The following is a 24,311-nucleotide window of genomic DNA, read 5'->3' on the forward strand; positions in this document are numbered from 1 at the left end:
GGTAGGAGTTGCAGGTCTACTTGTCCTGCTCCTTCTTATTCAATTGTCCCCTGTGCCAAAACTCAACAACGACCAGCACAAGGACAGAATAGTGACAGCGCGCCAGTATGCGGAGCGCGTTATTTGATCTGAAGCGCATTTTTTATTTTGAGAACGTACGTGCACCTGCGCACTACTCATGTCCATCATTTAACAGAAATGACATGTAACATGTAAGGCTTATTGAAAAAAATATTTTCAAATGCATTTTTTACATAACACAACGAAGAAACTTATTTTTAATTTCAGTGGGAACAGTGTTGTTGGTCTCCCTTTTTAGCCTGAGCATCAAAGTCTAGATTTAGTTTTGTTGTGGCGATTCTCAGGATGGATCTGAGGTGTTGGTCAGTTAACTTGGATCTGTGGCTGGCTTTGTTGATGTTCATGACGCTGAATGCCTGTTCACACAAATAGGTCGAGCCGAACAAAGAGTAAAGCGCAAATGTGGAGTAATACGCTGCACCTCAACAAAGGTCAATGTATATAGAGTGCGTCATCTATTGGGAAAATGCCAGAATTGCGGGGAAAAAACGTTAACAAGGTTTATTAATATAATTTCATCAAGTTCTGTGGGCCGGATTAAAAAGCTTAACGGGCCGCATATGGCCCCTGGGCCGTAGTTTGCCCATGCCTGACCTACACTATCAAATGTTATTGAATTAATATTCCATTGGGCAACCAATACCCTAGATTTATAGAATCTGCAGTTCAAGGGTATGTGTGAACAAGGGCTCCAGTGAGTTGAAGGGAGTAATTAACTAATAGTTTTTGAGCATGAATCTCCAAGTGAATACCACAATGTGGTGAAATGGCAATGACTTCAAAAGCATTGATAGCTCTGCTCTGGGTTGTTGCTGAGTTATCAATGACTTCAAGTTGTGGGCATCAGAGTTGCGGTTGAAAGATCACAACTGGAAGCTTAACATTCAAGGATACACATCATATTGAAAGGACTGGCAGAGTGTCAGAAGGGGTGGTGTGGTTTTGTTAAAAAATGAAATCAAGTCCTTTGGGAGAAGTGACATAGGTAGGATTCAAAAATATAGAATCCTCCGTTGATACCCCTGCCTCCCCCCCGCCTTATCCCAACCCTATCTATAATTTTAGTCTGGTTCTCTTTCTCTCTCTTTTTACCCCCTCACTATAATCTCCCCCCAGCCCTACCTTTCTCTTTTATTTCCCATAATTCTCCACCTTCCCCCCCAGCCCATTTCCCTCCAGCCTATCACTTCCCAGCTCTCTACTTCATCCCTCCCCCCACTTCTTATCCCCCCTTGATCATCCCATGTTACTTCACTCCTGATGAAGTGTTTCGGCCCAAAAGGTCGTCACTACCTCCTCCCATAGATGCTGTCTGGCCTGCTGAGTTATGCCAGCATTCTGTGTTTTTATTTATTTCTAGCATCTGCAGATTCACTTGTGTTGCCTTAGAATCCTTGTGAGTAGTGTTCAGGAGCTGCAAGGGTAAAAAGTTCCTGATGGGAGTTATATACAGGCCTCTGAACAGCAGGCAGGATATGGGGTACTAATTACAATAGATAGAAAAGGGCGGTGTTACGATGGTCATGGAGGATTCCAGTTTGCAGATATATTGGGAAAATCAGGTTGCTGCTGGCTTTTTAGACCAGTTTGTGGTCGAGCCCACTAGGGAAATGCAGTTCTGGATTTGGTGTGGTGTAATGAACTAGATTTGATTAGGGAATTTAAGATAAGAGTATGCTTAGGAGGCAATGATCAAGAGACATAAGAAGTTATGCTGCAGTTTGAGAGGGAGTAGCTAAAATCAGATTTATTGGTGTTACAGTAGCTAGAGAAATATGACAGAAGAGCTGGCCAAAGTGATTGGAAGGGGGTACCAGCAGGGATGATGGCAGAATAACAATGGCTGAAATTTTTGGAAATAATTCAGAGGATGCAGGTTCTTTGAAAAGAAACGGTATTATAAAGGGAGGATGAGGCAACTGTGGCTGACAAGGGAAATCAAAGCATAAAAGCAAAAGAGAGGTTGTACAATATAGCACAAATTATTGGGAAGCTGGAGGATTGGGAAGTTTTGAAAACCAACAGAAGACAACTTAAAAAAACAATAAGGAGAGAAAAGATTAAATGTGAAAGTAAAGCTCGCAAAGAATATAAGAGGATACCAAAAGTATTTTCAGATATATAAAAAGTACAAGAGAGGTGAGTGTGGATATTAGACCATAGGAAAATGATGCTGGAGTGGTAGTAATATGTAACAAAGAAATGGCAGACAAACTGAGTAAGTATTTTCCTTCAGACTTTCTGGAAGACACCAGCAGCATGCTAGAAATTTGAGTGTCGGGGCAGAAATGAGTATAATTGCTATTACTAAGGAGAAGGTGTCTGGGAAGCGTCTTCTGCCACTGCCAAAGAATAAAATACCAAGACTGTATTCAAGATGCTCACATAAGGGAACTGGGGTGTTTTAGAAGGAATAACATGGAAGCAGTTTTCCAGGATGAGGTAAAGTGAGTTCAGTCTTAGACAGAATTTTAAATTTGGTGTCTTGTGTTGCATAATGTCCAGGAAGATTGGATTAATTGACCCTGTATTAAAGGAATTGGGTGATTTTACAGGTGTGCAGCCCATACAGTTTGTGTTGTACAGATAAAAAAAAAAATAACCACAAGTTTAGTGTCCTTGCAGTGCGCATGAAATACTGGAGAAACTCAGCAGGCCAGGCAGCATCTGCAGAAAAAAGCACAGTTGACCTTTGGGCCAAAACCCTTCGAGCACTAATAAGGATTGTGAATGTACAAGTGGGATCAGAGTGACAAGGAGTGAAAGTAAATTGACACATTAATCATGCCTTTTCTTGCCTGACCCATATAGTTATCGACTGTCTATTGGCATATAACATTCACAGGCTGTTGTAAAATAGAGGCTGACATCTTTGAGGAAAGTTCCTGAGCATATGGAAATGCAAATAAATGAAAATAATTAAGTCAGGTACAAGTCCTTTAGAAAATGGGTGAAAAGTTTGTACAGTTATACATGGCATTTCAAAGTCACCATGGATGCAGCTCAATTTGAACAAAATACAGTCTGGGAAGTTCTTAAATCGAATGTTATCCTCTCAAGGAGGCATAGTTTTATATGGTTTTCCAACTTCAAATCTTATTGATGTGAAGTTACCCTTTGTAACAGTTAAAATTGTGTTTGATCACTTGGAATTTAATTCAGAATATAACTTGGGAACATTTAAAAAATTGTATTAAGCACTGATAGAACAGACCATAGAGTAGAAATAAGCTGAAACAGATCAGAGTGAAAACTCAGATTTCAGTAGTTTATGGCTAGTGGGGTTTTATCTTGAAATTAAGTACTCTTGAATCAGAATCAGGTTTATTATCACTCACATGTTGTGAAATTAGTTTTTCTGTGGCAGCAGTACAATGCAATGCATAAAATATGCCAAAAATTACAATAAGAAATGTATACACAGTGGCCAGTTTATTAAATACACCTGAACACTGCTCATTAATAACTAATGCTTGTTAATCTAATTAAGCAGTCACATGGCAGCAACTCAATGCATGATCAAGAGATTCAGTTGTGCAATCCAAACATCAGAATGAGGAAGAAATGTGATCTAAAGACTTTGACCATAGAATGATTGCTGGTGCCAAACAGGGTGGTTTGTGTATCTTAGAAACTACTGATCTCTTGGGATTTTCACACAAGTCTCTAGAGTTTATAGGGAATGGTGCAAGAACCAAAAACCTTCCAGTGAACAGAAGTTCTGTGGTGAAAATGGTCTTGTTAATGAGAGAGGACTGAGAAGAATAGCCAGACTAGTTTAAGCTGACAGGAAGGCAACAGTAACTCAAATAAACATGAGTTACAACAGTGGTGTGCAGAAGAGCGTCTCAGAACGTACAACACGTTGAGTCTTGAAATAGGTGGCTATAGCTGCAGAAGACCATGAATATATGCTCAGAGACCATTTTTTTGGTACAGGAGGTACCTAATAAGGTGGCTACTGAAAGTATATTAATTAGTGCATTGGGGTTGTGTTAATGGTTTCATGAATCTGATGGAGGGGAAAAAGCAGTCCCTAAAATGTTGAGTGTATGTGTTCAGACTCTAGTATTTACTACCTTGACAGTACTAACAGGAAGAAGGTGTGTCCTGAGTGGTAAGGATCCTTAATGATGGATGTGGGCTGCATTTTTGAGGAATTACCTTTGACGATGTTGTGATGATGGGGTGACCAGTGCCAATGATGGAGCTGGCTGAGTTTAAAATCTGTAGCTTTATACGAACCTGTGCATTGGGCCCTCCATACTAAATGCTATTGCAACTAGTTAAAATAATTTCTACTGTACATCTTCAGAGATTTTCTGGAGTCTTTGGTGACATTCCAAATCTCCTCAAAACTCTATATGAAATATGACTACTGTCATTCCTCCTTTGACATACATACTTTATTGATCTCAAGGGAAATTGGGTTTCGTTACAGTCGCACCAACCAAGAATAGTGTAGAAATATAGCAATATAAAACCATAAATAAATAATAATGAGTAAATTATTCCAAGTGGAAATAAGTCCAGGACCAACCTATTTGCTCAGGGTGTCTGACACTCCGAGGGAGGAGTTGTAAAGTTTGATGGCCACAGGCAGGACTGACTTCCTATGACGCTCAGTGTTGCATCTCGGTGGAATGTAATTGCATCAATATAATGAGCCCAGGACAGACCTTCAGAGATGTTGACACCAAGGAACGTGAAACTACTCACTTCTTCCACTGCTGACCCCTTGATGAGGACTGATGTGTTTCCTCGACTTCCCCTTCCTGACGTTCACTATCAATTCCTTGGTTTTACTGACATTGAGTACAAGGTTGTTGTGACAGCACTGAAGCAGCTGATTTCTCTCACTCTTCTGTGCCTTCTCATCACCATCTAGATTTTGCTGACAGCAGTTGTGTCATCAATGAATTTATGGATGGCGTTTGTTCTGTGCCTAATGACACAGTCATGGGTGTAGCAAGAATAGAGCACCTTGCCAAGCATGCCTACTTGAGGTACACCCGTGTTGATTGTTGGCAAGAAGGAGATTTTATTTCTGATTCGCATTGATTGTGATCTCCCAATAAGGAAGCCAGTGATTCAATTGCAGAGGCCCAGGTTTTGAAGCTTGTTAATTAATACTCAGGGGATGATGTTGTTGAATACCGAGCAATAATCAATAGACAGCAACCTGATGTAAATATTGCTGCTGTTCAGGTACAAGAAAGGTACTGTATTCAAGGAATAGTAAATTGTTCCACAGAGTCAAAGTTATACCTTAGTAAATTGTTAGTGAATTGATTGCTGGGATGGGCATGTATATTTACAAGTTATGTCTTGTATTTAGGGATTAAAAGGAAACACAGGATGTTTTACTGTTGGTAATGATATCACAAAGTGACCTCAAATAAAAGTTATTTCATGACAATGAGAAATTATGGTTGATACAATTGAGTGCAGGTGCTGGAATCTGGAGCAACATACAAAGTGCTGGAGGAACTCAAATGTGTCAGGCAGCATCAGGAGAGGGAAGTGGACAGTAACACTTTTGGTTGGACCTTTTCGTCTAGCAGTGCCCAACCAGTAAGCCCTCAGGGCAGTTTCTTTCCTTCTGCAAAATAGACTAACTGGTTCCCCTCCATTGACTCTTTTCTCTGACTGACAAGATTTGTGTTTGCTCTCAACACCTCTTTGGAGGCTGCCACATTTTCCAAACCAAAGGTGTAGCCTTGGGCACTAGCATGGCCCCCAGTTGTGCCTGCCCTTTTTTTGCTTGCATGGAGCAATGCATTTTCCAAACCAACATCCCCACTTATGCTACGTTGAAGACTGAATTTGTGCAGCTTCCTACACCTTTGTGGAGCTTGTCCAGTTCATCAACTTTGTTGGTAGCCCAGATGAAGGGTCTTGGAAAAAAGCTCAGTTGTCCATTTCCCTGTAGCTGCTGCCTGACTCAGTGAGTACCTCCAGTGCGTGAAGAATTATTATAGTTTGTCATTTTATGAAAAATCCTGAAGCACTTGGTTTCCAGCCCATTGTAAACATGTAGGCAGGGAAGGTGAAGACACCAGACCTCCATTAGTAGTTAATACTGAACTGGGTGCATGCAAGAGTGTTGAACAGGTTGGATTTGATGGCTATTAGATTGGATTAGAGGCTAAAATGATCGTGTTCTAGATGTGAAAATCAATTTTGAACTCTGTTTAGATTTAATACTCAATGTGGAGTTGAATCATTTGCTCTCATCTTAAAAATTAACAAAAAAAGTAAGTTAAATTTGGTGTAATTGAAGGACATTATGGTGAGGCTCAAAGTAATTGTTAATGACTGATGTAATGATGGATCTTTTTATGGTTCATTTAGAAATAAAAGACAGTCTGGTATAATAGTATTGGTTCAGGAACTGAGAATGGTGCAGTTCATTAAAATAGGTGCATGCCAAAACTGACTTTGTATCTGCCAGTCATGATGGTGTAAATGATAGATGTGAACCTGTGAACAAATAAATTTGGGTGAAGAGTAGGCCATTCAATTTTTCAAGCTGACGTCACCATGATTGTCATGCTCAATGTCGAGTTGAATTATTTGCTTCCATCTTAAAAAAATAACAAAAAAATGAGTTGGATTTGGTGCCAGTTATCTGACGGGGGATGGGAACCAGAGTGATAGTGCTGAAGATGATATGGTTGGTTTACAAACAGAGGCAATGTTTAGTGAGGAGAGACTGTTGATAGGGCAACATAGCAGTCAACAGGATGAGTTGCAACTTAAAAGACAGACAAAATCAAAAAGGGTGAATACAGGACTGAAGGTCTTATATTTGAATGCAGGCAGTATACGGAATAAGGTAGATGAGCTCGTAGCAGAGTTACAGATTAGCATGTGTGATGTTGTAGGCATCACTGAATCATGCTTGAAAGAAGATTATAGCTGGGAACTTAATGCCCAAGGATACACAGTGTATCGAAAGAACAAACAGCAAGGCAGTGAGGGTGGTATTGCTCTGTTGGTAAACAATGAAATCAAATTATTAGAAAGAGGTGACATAGGGTCGGAAGGTGCTGAATCACTGTGAATTGAGCTAAGGAACTGCAAAAGTAAAAAGACCCTATTGGGAGTTATATACAAATCCCCAAACAATAATTATATAGTTTATAAATTACAATGGGAGATAGAAAATGCATGCCAAAAAGGCAATGTTACAATAGTTATGGGGGGATTTCAATATGCAGGTAGAGTTGGAAAATCAGGTTGGTGCTGGATTCTAAGAGGGGTTATTTCTAGAATGCCTACAAGATGGCATTTAGAGCAGCTTGTGGTTGAGCCCACTAGGAGGATCAGCTATTCTGGATGAGGTGTTGTGTAACAAACTGGAATTGATTGGAGAGCTTAAGGTAAAAGTAGCATTAGGGGAAAGTTATCATAATATGATTGAATTTACCCTGAAATTTGAGAAGGAAAAGATAAGGTCAGATGTATTAATATTGCAGTGGAGTAAAGGGAATTACAGAATCATGAGGGAGGACTTGGCCAGAATTGATTGGAAAAGAACACTGGCAGGGATGACAGTAGGGTAGCAATGGCTGGAAATTTTGGAAGCAATTTGGAAGACCCAGGATATATACATCCCAAAGAGGAAGAAGTATTCCAAAGGTGGGATGACACAACAGTCACTAAAAAAATGAAGTCAAAGCCAATTTAAAAGTCAAACAGAGGGCACGTATTAGAGAAAAAAATGGGAAGTTAGAAGATCGGGAAACTTAAAAACCAACAGAATGCATCTGAAAAAGTCATCATTTTTAAGAGATAGAATATGAAAGTAAGCTAGCCAATAATATTAAAGAGGATACCAAAAGCTTCTTCAGATACATAAAGTGAAGGTGAGAGTGGATATTGGGCTGCAGAACAATGATGCTGGAGAGGTCGTGATGGGGGACAAGGAAATGGTGGATGAACTGAATAAGTATTTTGCATCTCTGTGGAACACACTGGCAGTATGGTGGAAGTTCATAACCTCTAACACCTGAACTTCCACCATACTGCTGTTTTTTTTCCACATTGATGACTGATGCAAAATGCTTCAGTCAGTCTGCCATTTCCTTAACAAGTTTAACAGGCTACAAGCCCATGGTATTACAGGAAAGATTCCAGCATGGATAAAGCAGTAGCTGATTGGTGGGATGTAAAGAATAGGAATGAAGGGAGTCTGTTCTGGTTGGTTGTCAGTGACTAGTGGTGTTCCACAGGGGTCTATTTTGGGGTCGATCCTTTTTACGTTATGTATCAGTGATTTGGATGATAGAATCAGTGGCTTTGTTGCAAAATTTGCAGATGATATGAAAATAGGTGGAGGGGCAAGTAGTTTTGAGGTAGTAGAGAGGTTACAGAAGGACTTAGATTTGGAGAATGGGCCAATAAGTGGCTGATGGAATAGAGTGCTGGGAAGTGCATGGTCATGCACTTTGGTATAAGAATTGAAAGAGTTGACTATTTTCTAAATGGAGAGAAAATGCAAAAGAACTGAGGAGCAAAGGGACTCGGGAGTCTGTTCAGGATTCTCTGCAGGTTACTTTTCAGGTTGAGTCTGTGGTGAGGAAGGCAGACGCTATGCTAGCATTCATTTGAAGAGGACTTGAAACGGGATGAAGGCTGGAGATTGTAGCTGAGAGGAAAATTGGATCAGTCATGATGAAATAGTGGAGCAGACTCGATGGGCCAAATGGCCTAATTCTGCTCCTATGTCTTGTGTAGGTTGTGGTCTCATAAATGCATTAAATAAACTCATCACCTTTTGTAATCAATTTCCATAGAAACATGATGGCATGATGCAAACATTCTGAATTAATTGCTCTTTTTGCTTTTTGCAGGTCATGCATAAACACACAGATGCCTCTGCATCTCAAACATGTGCAGTGTCTTGCCACTGAGATTAAATTGTTTAGTTTTCTTCACTAAAGTGGATACATTCTGATTTTCTTATTTTATACACTTATTTGCTACATCTTTATCACTTTTTATACAAATGATGTAGTTCAAAGCACTTTACAATGGGATAAAGCACATACCTGAAAATAAAAGACAAAACTATGTTAGTTAAAAGCAAGGTTAAATAAATAGGCTTTGAGCTGGCATTTAAAAGTGTCAACTGAGTCTGTATCCCTCATAGTTTTAGGCATTGGATTCCAAAGTTTAGGAGTGTAATTCAAATAAACTGACCTGCCAATTATTTTTTGGGAAGATTGTTTAAATTTACGAGGCTGGTGGAAGAACACCTGAGAACTCGGGCACTATTTTAAAACAAAAGCCATTCTGTGATGTGCTCTGGTTCCAGACCATTGAGACCTTTAAAACAAGAAAGAGAATTTTAAATGATAGAGGAAACCAATGCAGTGCATTTGGACAGGAATGATATGCTCCTGGTTTTAGTGGCTCTCTGAATGAGATGATGTTTGTTAGTAGATTACTTTGGAAGGCCAGTAAAAAGTGCTTTTCAGTAATTTAGTTCATTTGACATAAGGCGTGAATTAGTTTTTCAGCATAATTATGTGACAGAAACAGAAGTGCAATATTTCTGAAGTGTAGAAGTGCTGCTCTGGTGGCTTTCTTTCCATGGAATTTAAAATTCAAATCTGAATCAAGTATAACACCTAGGCTTGTTGCTTCTGATTTTTACAATGGAAACAAGTTCCCCTTGAGAGATATATTTGACCTCTTGCAGACCTTGGGGTCAAGGATGATACTCTCACTCCAATTTTGCGAGTTCCATATTGGTTAATGAGGCCAATGTGGGAGCTGGAAACCTTTTCACAGATGAGACAGTATGTGGCAGTGTGAATGAGTTGGTAGTTTGTGAGGTGTGGTATACTACTCTCACAATTTATACAGAACCTCTGTGCTCCCAGTGCTTGAATCTAAGGCTCTCAATGTAATCCTGAATCCTTCTTTCATCACTTCAGACAGTCATATCTTTGATATTCCCAGGAGTTAGTGGGAATTTTGCATTTCTTCAAGCACAGTCTTTCTTTCTGTATGACTGATAATGTAGCAAAGGTTTTGAGCCAGAAACATTGAGCTTTAAATACCATTTTCCTCGAGTAATGAAAGACCAAAGCTGGTATTTTACTTTACTTTTACTTTACTTTATTGTCACAATGATATTTGTTTCTGCGCTTCATGCTCCCTGAAGTACAAATTAAAGTAAATATAATAAAAATTTAAATTATAAATCATAATTAGAAAATAGAAAAGGGGAAGTAAGGTAGTGCAAGTCAGGTCCAGATATTTTGAAGTTGGTTCTAAATTACATGACAATGACAGTCTTCGGCTACATCCACACTAGACCGGATAATTTTGAAAACGCTGGTTTCGAGTAAAAATGATAGGTGTCCACACTATGCGTTTTTGAAAATATCTCTATCCACACTGAAACGGAGATTTCAGCGAATCTCCTGCTCCTGCGCATGTGCAGAACATATCCACGGAAAACAAGCGACATGTCTGGTGTCGAATGTCACTGTAAAAGTGTGCGTTTGTGTAGTTACAGACTAGAAAAACTTAAAATGACAGACAGCTGTTGGCTTTCGCGCAGGAAAACTTAAAACTAAAAAGCAAACAAATACTGGAGCATACGGAGGCAACCGACAGGGAGTTCATGGACAGATTGACCCGGCTGATGACGAACATTGAAAAACTGTTGTATTAATAAAGCACCTTGTTATATGTATAAAACGTGTCTGCATCAGTGTTATCTTGTATTTCTATACAATGTTACATTGGGCTGTTACACATCTATTGTCAGAGAAGTACTTGCATAAATAGGTAAACCACCTTCATACGAGCAAGGACGGAAAACAGGGCAAAGTAAGTACAGTATACTTATTTATTCAGTAAGTTATAGATCAAAGTATTTAGTGAGTGCATTTCTAATTCTTCCGGCTTCAGTTTCTTTGCCGTCTGTTCTGAAATTGTTAGGTTGCGTTCAAGAAAACAATGCTGTCTGATAGGGTTTTCAAAAGTCTTCGGTTACCCCGTCCACTCTGATCTGCCCGAGCAGCGTTTTCAAAAATACCACCCTGGAAATCGTTTCTGAAAAGCTCTGGTTTCGGGGGACAAAAACACCGTTTTAGTGTGGACGGAGGGTAAAAACGAAGAGAAAAAGCTTCAGTTACGGATTTATCCAGCGTAGTGTGGATGTAGCCTTCATGAATATATGGCCCCTGAGGTATGGGAGGTGGCCCACATTTTCTAGGGCTTCGCTGTAAAATTTAGTTGAGAAGAAATGTGATTCAGCAGATGCAAGTTGGTGTAGCTTTGTCTTGCTGATATTGAACGCAAGCTCTATCCTTACATATATTTCTGTGTAGGGGCTCTTGATGGGTTTGAGTTCAGTCTTTGGTCATTGAAGCGACATATTGCAAGGCCCATAGACTTTACCTCTTCCTCTCATACCTTCAGCTCTACTGTTTGAGGTAAGAGCTTGAGGTCTGGGCAAAACCTTGAGGGTCTTGAGGTTCGGAAATATAGTGAACATTTTGTTAATCTGGAATGTCAAATATTTCAGATTACATTGCAGTGGATCCCTTGGGCTGATGTCACTTTTTATGTATTTATGGCCATTCTAGAACCATTTTTTTTATTGCGGTTTTATTGATGTACTACCTTCAGTTCTAAGTAGTTAAAATAACCATCTGCTCCTAATAAATATGAACAATCATATGAAAATTAAGTTCAGTGCAAAGAAATACAGTTTTTTTCGTTGTGGTTATTTGTGTAAAGCAGTCTCAGGCCACAAACTTCATATTCAGTCGTAAGTTAATGCTTTACCTAATTTATGCCTCATTCCTAATTTTTGAATATAGGCACTAATGTCGTAAATATATAAGTAATAAATTTTGAATCACCTTCTGACTGTAAATATTTTAACTCACATCTAGGTGGCATGTATGCAACTCATAAATGCACTTGTGACCACTCCTGATGATTTAGATTTGAGAATGCACATTCGTAATGAGTTTGCACGCTGTGGTCTGAAAGATCTACTTCAAGTAAGAGCAATCTAAGTTATTACCTCTTTGTAATAAACTGTATTGTTATACATTATTGAGTCAGTGCACGTTTTCATTATGAAGATTTTGTCCATGGTGTTATGTGGCACTACTTTTGTGTTATGGGATAGAATCCAAGTCAGTAAGCATCACCAGATGAACATCTGCTAAGTACAGTAGATTATCTGCAGTAACAATACTGTTTACATTGAAATTTTCTGCCTCATGTTTTGACATTATTTTCACTTATTATTATTGTCATTGATGAGGTGACAAACCCTGGTTCAATGAGCATATTGTTATTTTTATATTGTTATTCGCAATGAACCCTGGTTCATCGCTATTGCAGAAACTGCCTCCACCCTCTCCAAGCCTGGTTTGGGATGGGTAGCAAATGCTGACAACACAAACTTGATAAATTGCTATGAAAAATTGTTGACTTGTTCTTGAAATTTTGAGCTTTCCTTGTACCCAGTCCAGAACCACACTTTTTTATAGTTCCTGAAATTATATGATTTATCTCTTAAGTTAAAATGCATTACTTTTTCTCACTTGCTTTCCACAGGAGTTAGCATTAATTGAAAATGATGCATTGGATATTCAGCTGAAAGTATTTAATGAGCACAAAGAAGAAGATATGGTTGAGTTTTCACATCGGCTAGGAGATATTCAATCTGAATTAGAATATCCTTTTAATAGTAAAACATTTCCATGATTGTTCTATAAAGTGCCACATTTATTGTATGAGTAAAAATAACTGGATAATAATATTAATAATTTAGTTTGCATTGTAACTTGCGTGTCTAAAGTCATCTGCTGGCTGCTTCAGAAATTGCTTGTCTGTTTCCAAAGCAAATCTCTTAAGTACCCACCCACTGTGAACCAGCAGCTGCATTTCTAATCATTACTGTTGAGAAAAAGCATCCTGTAGGAATGTATCTGTGTGGTTCAGAAGGATACAGAATTTTGAATTTTGAGCAATGCTGGCTCTCGGTAATGTAGGTGTTGCCTGTATTCCAGATTTTACCATTACACAATTAATGCAAATGTCACAAATAAAGTCAGAACTGAGATTCAGTATTTTGATAAAGAAGAGGTTTTGGAAGTATCACACACATTAGTTTTATAGCAGATTGACAGTAACGGCACAGGTCTTCTATTATTAAAATTTTTTATGTTGTTAGAAGCCTTCTCTACAGTGCAAATCAATAGCTGGACAAAATGCTGTAGAGGTGGTGTATTGCTTTTACAAACCAGTTTCTAAATTTTTATCCATTGTGCTTTTAAAAACGTAGTGAATATACAGTCATTTATTATTCTGTAATATATTTTCCCTTCACTTCAGTTGTACTGACATAAATGATGTGTATAGTCTGCTATCTAACACAGTGAAGGACACAGAAGCTGAAAGTTACTTCCTGTCCATTCTTCAACACATGTTGTTAATCAGGAATGACTATTTTGTCAGGTAAGTTTTTAATTTTGCTGTTATGTCTGGATTTGCTGCACTTGCCTGTCATCAGTTTACATAATGTGTAAATGTACACCAAAGATGCTGGAAAACTACATTGCACATTTGGTAGCATCTGTGGGCAGATGAACAATTCCTCCAAATGAAAATTCTGTACATCTTCTTACGAGATATGTGGCGCATTCTTTATTTCATTTCTGCTCATGTCCCATCTCTTTCTGTTACATTAGAGACCATTGATGCAACTTTCACCTCTTAGGCAGGACTCAAAGGTTTCATCACGTACTGGCTTCTACTTGGCCTCACTTTTATACTGTCTGGACTCTCTCTTCTGTTTCTTGTTTTTCTTTCTTTTTTTCTTTGCAAGGGGGAAGATCAAAAGATCTTTGGAAGATCAAAACATGACTTATGCTGAATAAGTCAAGAGGGAGATCACTGACATCTATTAGATTTAGTGGTAACTTGCAGAATTTATAAGGGCAGGCCAGTTGACATGGTCTATTTGGACTTTAAGACCATTTTTTGAACTTTAAAACCATTTTTTTGATAAGGTATTACACAAATCTATTGAACAAAATTATAGTGCACTATTTTGGGTGTTGTATACTATCATGATTCAAGAATTGTTTAATAGACAAAAATTAGAATTGGAATAAAAAGGTTATTTTTAGTTTAGGTGGCTGTGACTTGTAGTGGTTGTGATTAGGGGATGCTGATGTTGTCAATATATGTTAATGATATTGTGCCATCTTTTTTTCAGCTGCCATTAGGCAGGAAGTACAGAAACCAGAAATCCCACACCACTAGGTTCAAGGGCAGCTTCTTTCCTTCAACCCCTCTTTCCTCTTTCTTTGAAATTTAAAATCCTTTCATAAATCCTTGACTGTCCAAATTCAGATGAAAGCTCATCTATCTAAATGGTTATCTCTGGTGTCCTCATATTCAGATGCTACTTGACCTATTGGGCATTTGCAGCATTTTCCGTTTAATGCAGATGTACCTCCCTCTAACTCGCATAAATCTGTCGAGTTTGGAAACTAAATGGTTTTACGTTCCTCCTTGATTGTGAAGAAGAAACTGAATAATTTACAAATTTTGATTTTGTGAGGTTGCTTTACTGATGTGGATTTTCACTGAATTTGAGAAACTTAGTTATTGAGGTAATTTAAATGGCTTTGCTACTATAGCACTAATGTTTTGCTAATTACCCCAAGACAGCATCAAATCTGCATACAGAACCTTTCTTGCATTTTAGGCAGAAGTCATTTAATCAATTAACCCATTTGGGAGCAAAATTAGTTTGTATGTGCCTTTTCTCCATATACTGTCTGCTCTCTCCTTCCTCTGGATCTTTTGTTCCTCTCTCCCTCCCAAAAAAAAACACATACACAGTCTGACTCTTATATGCATCCTCATAGCTTAACACCCGTGCTCTCACACTTTCTCTTAGGCATGTATTCTGTTTTCAAATACAGTGGATTATGGTTAATTGGGACACATTGGGACCAGTACATTTTAGCCCAGTTAAGCAGCTGACCATGGAAATAGTTGAAATGTATCACAAATGCAAACTGCCATTTAACTGAGAAATAAAGTATGCATTTAAATGAAATATAGAACACTACCAACGCAGTGCTATAAAACTGTATTAGTTCCTAACAATTATTGATGGAAGAATTCATCTGCATGTCCACTGCTGTCTTTTGATTGGCTGTAAATGAACAAAATCCGTGCAGACACCAAGTGCAGATAATTGACTGCCTACAATGTCTTTCTGCATAAAGTCAAAATAAAAAAAACACAATTATCAAAAGTCACTGCTTTTTGAATTGCTATCCGTCAGCCTAAATGGATTACATAACATAAGCACACACAACTGATGCTGGTTCTTTTGATTGAGTGCAAATGAACAGAATCAGTGCAGACACCGAATGTAGCAAATATATTGCCTTCCTGCATAAAGTCAAAATCAAAACAAAACGATCAGAAATCACTGCTTTTTGAATCAGCATCTGTCAACCCAAATGGATAACATAACACAAGCACACGCAACTGATGCTATTTAAAAACTGTTTAACAGCCACACAAGTGCACGCGACTGACGCTAGTTAGAAACTTTTCGGCAACAGTCTCCTATGCCAATTAAGCTGTGTTATGTCCCAAATAAATAAAAGAAATACTGGCTATTTTCTTGATGACTTTTTTCTTTAAGATTTGTCCCAAATAAGCTGCTGTCCCGATTAACTGATGACCTATTTAAACTGGAATCCACATTTCATTTCCTGGTCTGGAATCCCTATTCAAATGAACAGCAATTCTGTTCCAATGTCAGATAGGATGCCACAGTGTTATGCTGAGTAATGGTGCTTTATTACACCTAAACAGTGGAAAGTCCAGGACTTCTGTACTTGCACTATCAAACAACAATAATTTGTAATGGATCTGGAATGCTGAATCTGTCATTAAATCTGCTGCTGAATTCTACAAGGAGTTGAGCAGGAGATCAGTTTGGAAAAGATTTTCAACTAATAACCTGGTGATTTCAGAATGGACTATGATTTAGGAAGTTTAGTTGCAAATAATTAAAACCATAAAATCAAAATACTTAACATCTTTTTAAATTAACTTCATTTTTAGTTTAAAAAATTTTTTTTAAATTGGAGACAGCTAAAATCTATCAAAATTCTTCACATATTTTTCAGCCAGCAAAGCTTGCAGGTGAACTTTTCTAGCCTTTCCACTGATGAAGCCATGTTCCTGGAGTGTGTTTGCTCAGGCCCTTGGGCTGATAAATAGAAGGCTGTAGGTGAACCTGAGTCTGGGAATCAGTAATATCAGCCTATCAGTTCCATCTGACCTTTCAAGTTTGCCAAACTGTTCAGTAGTGGACTTGCAGTAAAAGTTCTATTGCTATGTCTCAGTTCTAGTATTTTCATTATGCATAGGAGGGGACAAAGCAGATTTACTGTTTTCATGTCTGCCAGTGGCAAATCGCTGACTTTTTAAGCTTAATTTCCCACCCTGCTACATGTACAGCTCTTTTGGAGGGGTCTTTGGTGGGCTCCAACCATTTAATTGATTGTTCCATCGTGTGGATAAAAATTTACATTACTTTGATTGACTTTGTCTACTGAGGTTAATGTATAAAATTTAAGAGGCCATATATTAAAATATGGAAAACATGTAAAGCAGCAGATGCTCAAATCTGAAACAGAAGCAGAAATGCTGGAAGAACTCAGCCAGTCAACTATCATCTGTGAAAAAAGAAGCCCTTCATTATTTTGGTGCAGCAATGGAGTGTTTTTTTTACAATTAATCCTTCTGTAGTTTTTACAATTTTTTTTTGACAGCATTGTTTGAAATTCTTTGTGTGTTAGCTGAATCAAAAGACAAAGCAAAAGATAGGTTTCAAATAGTTCAGATTTGACCATAGAAAAACATTTTCTTCTTTTATTTTCTAGACCCCAGTATTTTAAGATAATTGAAGAATGTATTTCCCAGATAGTGTTACACCGCAGTGGGATGGATCCTGATTTTACTTACCGCAGACGATTGGATGTAGATTTTGAACATCTCATAGGTAAGATTGGTTATTTATACACTATTGTTATACCAATTTGGAGCAGTTTGAATAGATCATGCCTGTATACCTGCAGTAGCTTTTCACTGACTTAGTTATCAATGAGATATCTACTTATGCCTTCAAAATACTTGAAGATTTTTCAATGCATATTAAAGATAGTTTTAAAGACTTCCTTCCTTTCTGTTGTAAATGGCCACTGCTTCCTCTTAAAATAGTTTAGAGACTCTATCTCTTTAGAGATGAAACCTGTTCAGCCACAGCATGAAGACTCCAAATGGTCTTGCATGTTGCAATCCAGTCTTGAGCTGATGTAAACCCAGCCTGATCAACCCATCTTCTTAAAATAATCTTTCTATTATTGGTATGGTTCAGAGTCGAGGGTTGAATTCTCATTATACAGACAGGACTGAGGAGAACTTTCTTTGAGAAGGATAGTGAATCTATGGAGTTTTCTGCCACAGGAAGTGATGGAAACCGAGATGCTTGAAGTACTAATATACACAAGGATCAAGGGGAAGAGAGCATGAATATGGTACTGGGAGAAACGATTGACCACATTTATATTGTGTAGCAGAGCAGGTTGGAAGTGTCACTTGGGCTTCTCCTATTTTCTGTGCTTCTGAGTTTTAATGCTGTACCCAGTATTAGTCTCCCTAATGTTTTCTATAACAGAAGCATAACCTCCTTACTTTTCTATTAATTTTCCCAAGCGTAACATCCCATCAACTTTCCACCTACTTGTATACCTGCATGCCAGTTATTTTGTGAATCATGCATTAAGGCAATTGGACCCTTTTGCATCCATCCATCCAGTTTTCATTGGAATTTATGATAATATTTTAATGTCTTGTACTGTGCTGCTGCCACAAAGCAACAATTTCACAACGTATGTCAGTGATAATAAACTTGATTCTGATTTTGGTTCTGCTTCTGCTTTGAAATGTCTCATAATTTGGGTAATATTATCTTATTTTTCTTGTCAAGGTGGATAATTTCACATTTTTCCACATTATACTCCATTTGTCAGATCTTCTACCATTCACTTTAACTATCTATATTTCTTTATATCTTCCATATGTCAATTTTGCAATCAATTTTACCACGTATCTGTTGATTGTAAATAAATTTAACAGCCATACTTTCACTGTTTTCTACCAAGTCATTTATATAAAATATAAACACAATCATAACATAGTTATTCAGCAATTCCAGAAGCATGAAGAATATTTTTGTTACAAATATTAAGCTGGATAATGTGCTTATGTTTTTATTTATAGATGTTTGTGTTGACAAAGCAAGGGTGGATGAATGTGAACAAATGGTTTCAGAATTGACTAGAAAGGTAAAGAACACTTTGACCCTTTAAGTGCTGTTGTCATAGGAACTTATTTGCTCTCCAAATTATTTGATCATATCAATTATGAAAAAAATAGTGGTAACGAGGCCACTTAAAAGATTATTTGATCAGAGAGAAATGTTTGAAGGGTGTTTTTGTAATTTCTTTGGAGTGTCCAATTTAAAATTATATGAAGGAAAGATAACCTATTGTGTTTTATTGTAATGGATAAAATCGATGAAATGTTGAAATCAACAATTATAAAGTGTATATTGTATTGAAATCAGAACAAATGATAAGAAGTTAAATTCACTAAATTTGTAGTGAAATTAGAAACAGATTCTTATGGTTTATGTCTATTCAGAGGATATCATCTAAAACATGCTTCAAATGCAAAAAGAGTAAGTTGTTTCAAATACGAAAAGATGCAAGTCTTCTTTAGATCAAATCACTGTTATCAGAGAAACCTGTATTTTATGTTTGTCAATCCACTGCAGGTTGTTTTAAACAAGTGTCACTGATGAATTACAAAAAATATATTCAAAACTATTCAATGTTGAATTATTCAGGCTTTACTGTACTTTCTGAAATCAAGCCATATATATTAGTTCTATGATCTGTTTGGAATCAACAGAATGTAGTCCAGTTGGCATAAAGGTAATTTTATCTTCCAGTTTGATGAAGAATCTACAGCCCGGCAAGAGGCACAGGCTCAAATGCAAAAGAAGGAAGAAAAAATCAATCAGCTTGAAGCCGAATTGAAGAGTCTCAGAGCTCAGGTAATGAAGCTTGCCGAATAATTTCTTTTACTTACAAACTGTTGTAAAACCCTTTGATACTCTGCACAGAAGATGCAAAAGGAGATTTACTTTGCTATTCAGCTGCTATTTGTGACGATCAAAATTTTGTCAGCTGCCATTTTGAGAGTTTCTGTCCAGAATGCAAGAGATACACAATGTTAATTGTTTTTTTTGGGTTCAAAATTGATTTCAGATTTTGTTTTTGACATCTTGTTAATTAAACTTGTTGCCTATATTTTCAGTTACTGTTAGCCCATAGTGTCACACAATTGCTGAGAACTTAACCACAAAAGATGAAGGGCCACAATATTTTGATTTTTTTTTGATCATATACAGATAGTTAATATTTATACCTTGACCCCATTCTTCGTGTTTTGTAAGTACATTTATTTAAGGCAATGACAAACTGTGTTTTGGGAGCAGTTTGCTTAATCGGTAAGAAGGCTTTTATGTGTCTTTCTTTGGAAAACTTTTTCTTTCCTATTTTGAGCTTTTTAAAATATTTCAAATAAATAAGGAAATAAAATAGTTGATCAATCAAGTTAAAAATAGTGTTGTATTCCGGTGATCTTTTTTGTAATGTCTTGATTGCCAATTTGTAGCCACGTTTAAATATGTCTCTCCCTTCCTTAACTGGAGCACTTCAATATAATTTAACTGTTTAATGCCCAATATTGACAGAAAGTTGAAGGTAACATGTACTGAATTGCAGTTGAGTGCTGAAATGAAACAGAATGGTACTGAAATGCAGATTTTGTAATGTTGAACTCAAGACTACTTGATGTCAGGAGGAATCGTGGAGGCTGAAATCCTGGTTATGCTGGCTTTGCAAGTTAAGGCAGAGGGCTCAGTATTGCACTTACAGGCAACTGGTGAGACACTTTCCAGCAAAGCTATTGCCAAATAGTAATTGATTTGGGTAATTGTACTTCATATTTGCATAACCACCTCAACTATTTAGGCATCAATAAAAGCTATAGAGGTTTAGAATTGGGTGAAACACCTTGAATGTATTTTCTGATGTTAAATGGAACCATTAAACCATTGAATTTGATGCAGAGGTAGAGTTATTAATGAATAATTTGAAATCTTGATTAAAACAACCTTATTGTTCTACAAACTCATAACATTTTGAAAATATTTTTAAAAATCTGGTATCTGTTACATAAACTAAAACATTTTTCATTCTATTTATTTTGCAACAAAAGAAAAGTTATGGAATATTATTCTACCCCTTGTGCAGGACCTGTAATCTGACAAATTTATCATAAATGTTGGTTTGTATTGACAATTAAAATATGTTTTCAAGCCACAGAGAAGACACATAAAAAGTATTTGACATAGTTACAGGATGAATTTATTTTGAACTTGAGTGTCAAAGGAAGCTTAATATGTGTCTGTTTAAAATGAATAGAACTTACTAATCACAACTCTAAAAACGATGTTGTGTCTCCCTGTTGTACAGGGATGATCAGATGGCAGCAAGATAATTAACAAAGATATCACATTAATTATAAAGCAGAATTGCTTGTCAAATTTAACAACAAACATTAAAAATATAAGTTAATAACAGACTGGAATGAAAACAGGTTACCATGTTCATATTAGCATAGAAAATTTATGTTCCAGAAGGAGGCCATGAGGCCCATTGTGTCTATGTGAGTCACAAGAGAGATATCCAACTTACTCCCACTTTCCAGCACTTGGTCCTTAGCCCTTTAGATCCTGGTTCTTCCATATGCAGACGTAAGTGTTTTCAAATGTGGTGAGGATTTCAGTCTGTCCTATCCTTTTAAGTAATGAGCTTAAGACCACCACCACCCTCTAAGTTTGCAGAAGTGGGGAAAAAATCTTCATCTTTTCTCTGTCCATCTGCCAATTAATTTGAATTCATCCTCACAGTTTTGTTTCTGATTCCTTGACAAAGAAAGCTGATTATCTGTCCAATTTTATCTTGGATCCTTGAAATTTTACAGACAGACAGACAGACGTACTTTATTGACCCCGAGGGAAATTGGGTTTTGTTACAGCTGCACCAACCAAGAATAGTGAAGAAATATAGCTTTCTTTATAGCTGATAAATAATTAAATAATAATAAGTTAATCATGCCAAGTGGAAATAAGTCCAGGACCAGCCTATTGGCTCCGAGGAAGGAGTTGTAAAGTTTGATGGCCACAGGCAGGAATGACTGCCTAAGACCCTCAGTGTTGCATCTCAGTGGAATGAGTCTCTGGCTGAATGTACTCCGGTGCCTAACCAGTACATTATGGAGTGGATGGGAGTCATTGTCCAAGATGGCATGCAACTTGGACAGCATCCTCTTTTCAGACACCACCATCAGAGAGTCCAATTCCACCCCCACGGCATCACTGGCCTTACAAATGAGTTTGTTGATTCTGTTGGTGTCTACTCCACCTGCTGCCCCAGCACACAACAGCATACTCACTTAAATCTCTCTTCAGTGTTTTGTGTTCAGAAATTAGTAGTCCTTGTCTCTCCTATCATTATTCATTGTAAAACTTATCTCTTCCTGGCAACTTTGGCATATATCTACTCTCCTCTTTCTCCAATACAATTGCATTTTCCCTGTAATATGCATAATGTTCCTATATAAGGCCAGTCCAGAAGGCTAGAATACTTGGGGTCCATGACACAACAGTCACTGTGGATACAAAATTAAGTTGGTGGTAGGAGGCAGAGAGTGCTTTTCAGCTTGGACATTGATGGCTGCAGGGGTTGGCGCTAGGTCCTTTAATAATTGTCGTACTTTATGTATTACAGATTTGGAAGAGAAAGTAAGTAGCATTGTTAGTTAAATTTCCCTCTATAAAAGCTGTCTAACTTGCTGAATTCCTTCAGCATTTTGTTTCTTGCACGAATAGTAAGTTTGCAAATCACACTAAAATTGCTGGTATACTGAACAGGGAAGAAGGTTGTCTAAGGCCACAGCAAGATATCAATTGCAAATGATCCATTTCAGTAGTTCCATTTAATATCAGAGAAATCTATACATCCTGAAATTCTTGTTCTTCGCAGACATCCAGGAAAACAGAAGAGTGCCCCAAAGAATGAATGACAGTTAGATGTTTGAACCTCAAAGCCCCCCCCCAGCTCCCACTCCCACGCACAAGCAGCACCCCCCCCCCACTCACCCCCACCGGCAAAAATGCACCAGCACCTTCCACCGAGCACACAAGTGTGCAGCAAAGCATCAATAAAGACACACACTTGCAGTACCCCAAAGACTACTCATTCACCTAGTCCAGGGGCTGGCAACCCTTACCACTGAAAGAGCCATATGGACCCGCTTCCCACAGAAAAGAAAACACTGGGAGCCACAAAACTCATTTGACATTTAAAATGAAATAACATTTTAATTAAAATACAATGTTTTTTATTGCCTTTATGCTATATATAAACAAACTATAATGTATTGCATTTATGAAATCGATGAACTCCTGCAGAGCAAACGAAATTACATTTCTGCATGCAACAAAAACATTTTGAACTCCGAAAAAAAGACGTTGGGTTGAAGGTTACTACATCGTTAGCCTACCTTGGATCGAAAAATTAAAAGAAATCGCGCACTGGCGGGTGTCAGGCATTGGCAGTGGTGACGTATATTAATAGCGATAAAAATATGTTGTAGCGCAGCGCTAAAATAACGACACAGAGTGGTTAAACTGCAGTCAAAGATAACTTTATTCGAACTACACAGTCTTGCTTTTAAGCCTCTCTCAACCTGCCCCCCGTGGGCGCGGATGCTCCAAAAGACACGTACTCACAAACCCCCGTAGGCTATCACCCTTAGCCGGAACGCTGGCAAATTGTGAGCCGGTTCGGATGTGCCAGGAAATGGGTCGCCACAACGTTTTATTTAGATTGTACAAGATCACCATAATCTTCAAAATTAGAATTACATTTCAAAAACTAACAAACTAACATAAAATACATTTTAATTAAATACTCATTTATTTTCCAAAGCCACAGGGAGCCGCAGCACAGAGTTGAAAGAGCCGTATGCGGCTCCGGAGCCGCGGGTTGCCGACCCCTGACCTAGTCATTCGACATATCAGAGGCACTCTCTCTTCCTAATAAGGGAAAAAGGAATGTCCCCATTTCACAGTTAGAGGAGACATAACAAAACAACTTACTGATTTACAGGGTTAAATCGGTCATGCCACTTTTTCTCCCCCCAAGTTCTCTGCCTGTAGAATTGGCACAATCTCTCACCCACCAATGAGAAAGAGAGAGAGAGAGAGAGAGAGAGAGAGCACAACACATTGAGTACACAGCCTCTGATAGCTGATCCACTGTTTCCAATATTCCATTCTCTTCTGCGATGCTTCAGTTGGCTGCTTCAGTTTAGCATCAGTCCCGTCCACAGGGCCATGAAACCCCTGAAGCACGCTTGTCCTTTGTGTCTCATCCGTGGGAAAAGTGACCTGCCGTGGGCCCCTGGGAGCAGGTCCCGCCACTGCAAAGAACCAAAGTCAGAGTGGAACTCTAGGCCAGGGTCTTCAACAGAACCTCATCCAAATGAGAGACATCAAAGGTAGAAATCAAGTAGTTTTCATAGATGAGCACAAAGGTGCCACCATGGAACGACATTTTGGAGAGCTAAATAAGGCTAGAACGATGGTCTCAAGATGGCGCTTATGGAGTAAACCGCTTTTGGCTTTGCTCCAAACCTTTTACGTCTTTTTAACCTACAAACACCCCTTAAATGTTCTTTTTTTACTTATTCTAAAGGGGTTTAAATATATAGAATTTTTCTTTTTAACTATTCGATCTATTTTCAACTCGCTGAAATGTCTAAAGCAAAAGAATCAAAACAGACGAAAGAACCGATAACTTTAGAAACTATTGCAAAGCTTATAGAAGATACATTTGCGGGTCTGGAGAGAAAAATTACCGAACAGCTTTTTGCGTTTGATGAGCGTTTAAAATCATTCGAAGGAGAACTTAAAACACTTTCACTGGAACTACAAAAACAACAAGCAA

At 37.9% G+C, this 24,311-nt stretch overlaps 1 protein-coding gene across 1 annotated transcript in view; it reads left to right on the plus strand.

The window, feature by feature from the left end:
* LOC132391478 (protein diaphanous homolog 3-like) overlaps positions 1-24,311 on the plus strand; it is a 583,252-nt gene that overhangs the window by 199,314 nt on the left and 359,627 nt on the right. Inside the window, exons 10-15 of the mRNA XM_059964736.1 lie at positions 12,006-12,116; positions 12,682-12,800; positions 13,468-13,584; positions 17,049-17,167; positions 18,448-18,512; positions 19,181-19,285. Coding sequence (XP_059820719.1) covers positions 12,006-12,116; positions 12,682-12,800; positions 13,468-13,584; positions 17,049-17,167; positions 18,448-18,512; positions 19,181-19,285 — 636 coding nt within the window. The remainder of the gene's footprint in view (positions 1-12,005; positions 12,117-12,681; positions 12,801-13,467; positions 13,585-17,048; positions 17,168-18,447; positions 18,513-19,180; positions 19,286-24,311) is intronic.

The sequence above is a fragment of the Hypanus sabinus genome, chromosome 3, assembly GCF_030144855.1.
Source record: "Hypanus sabinus isolate sHypSab1 chromosome 3, sHypSab1.hap1, whole genome shotgun sequence".
Lineage (NCBI taxonomy): Eukaryota > Metazoa > Chordata > Chondrichthyes > Myliobatiformes > Dasyatidae > Hypanus > Hypanus sabinus.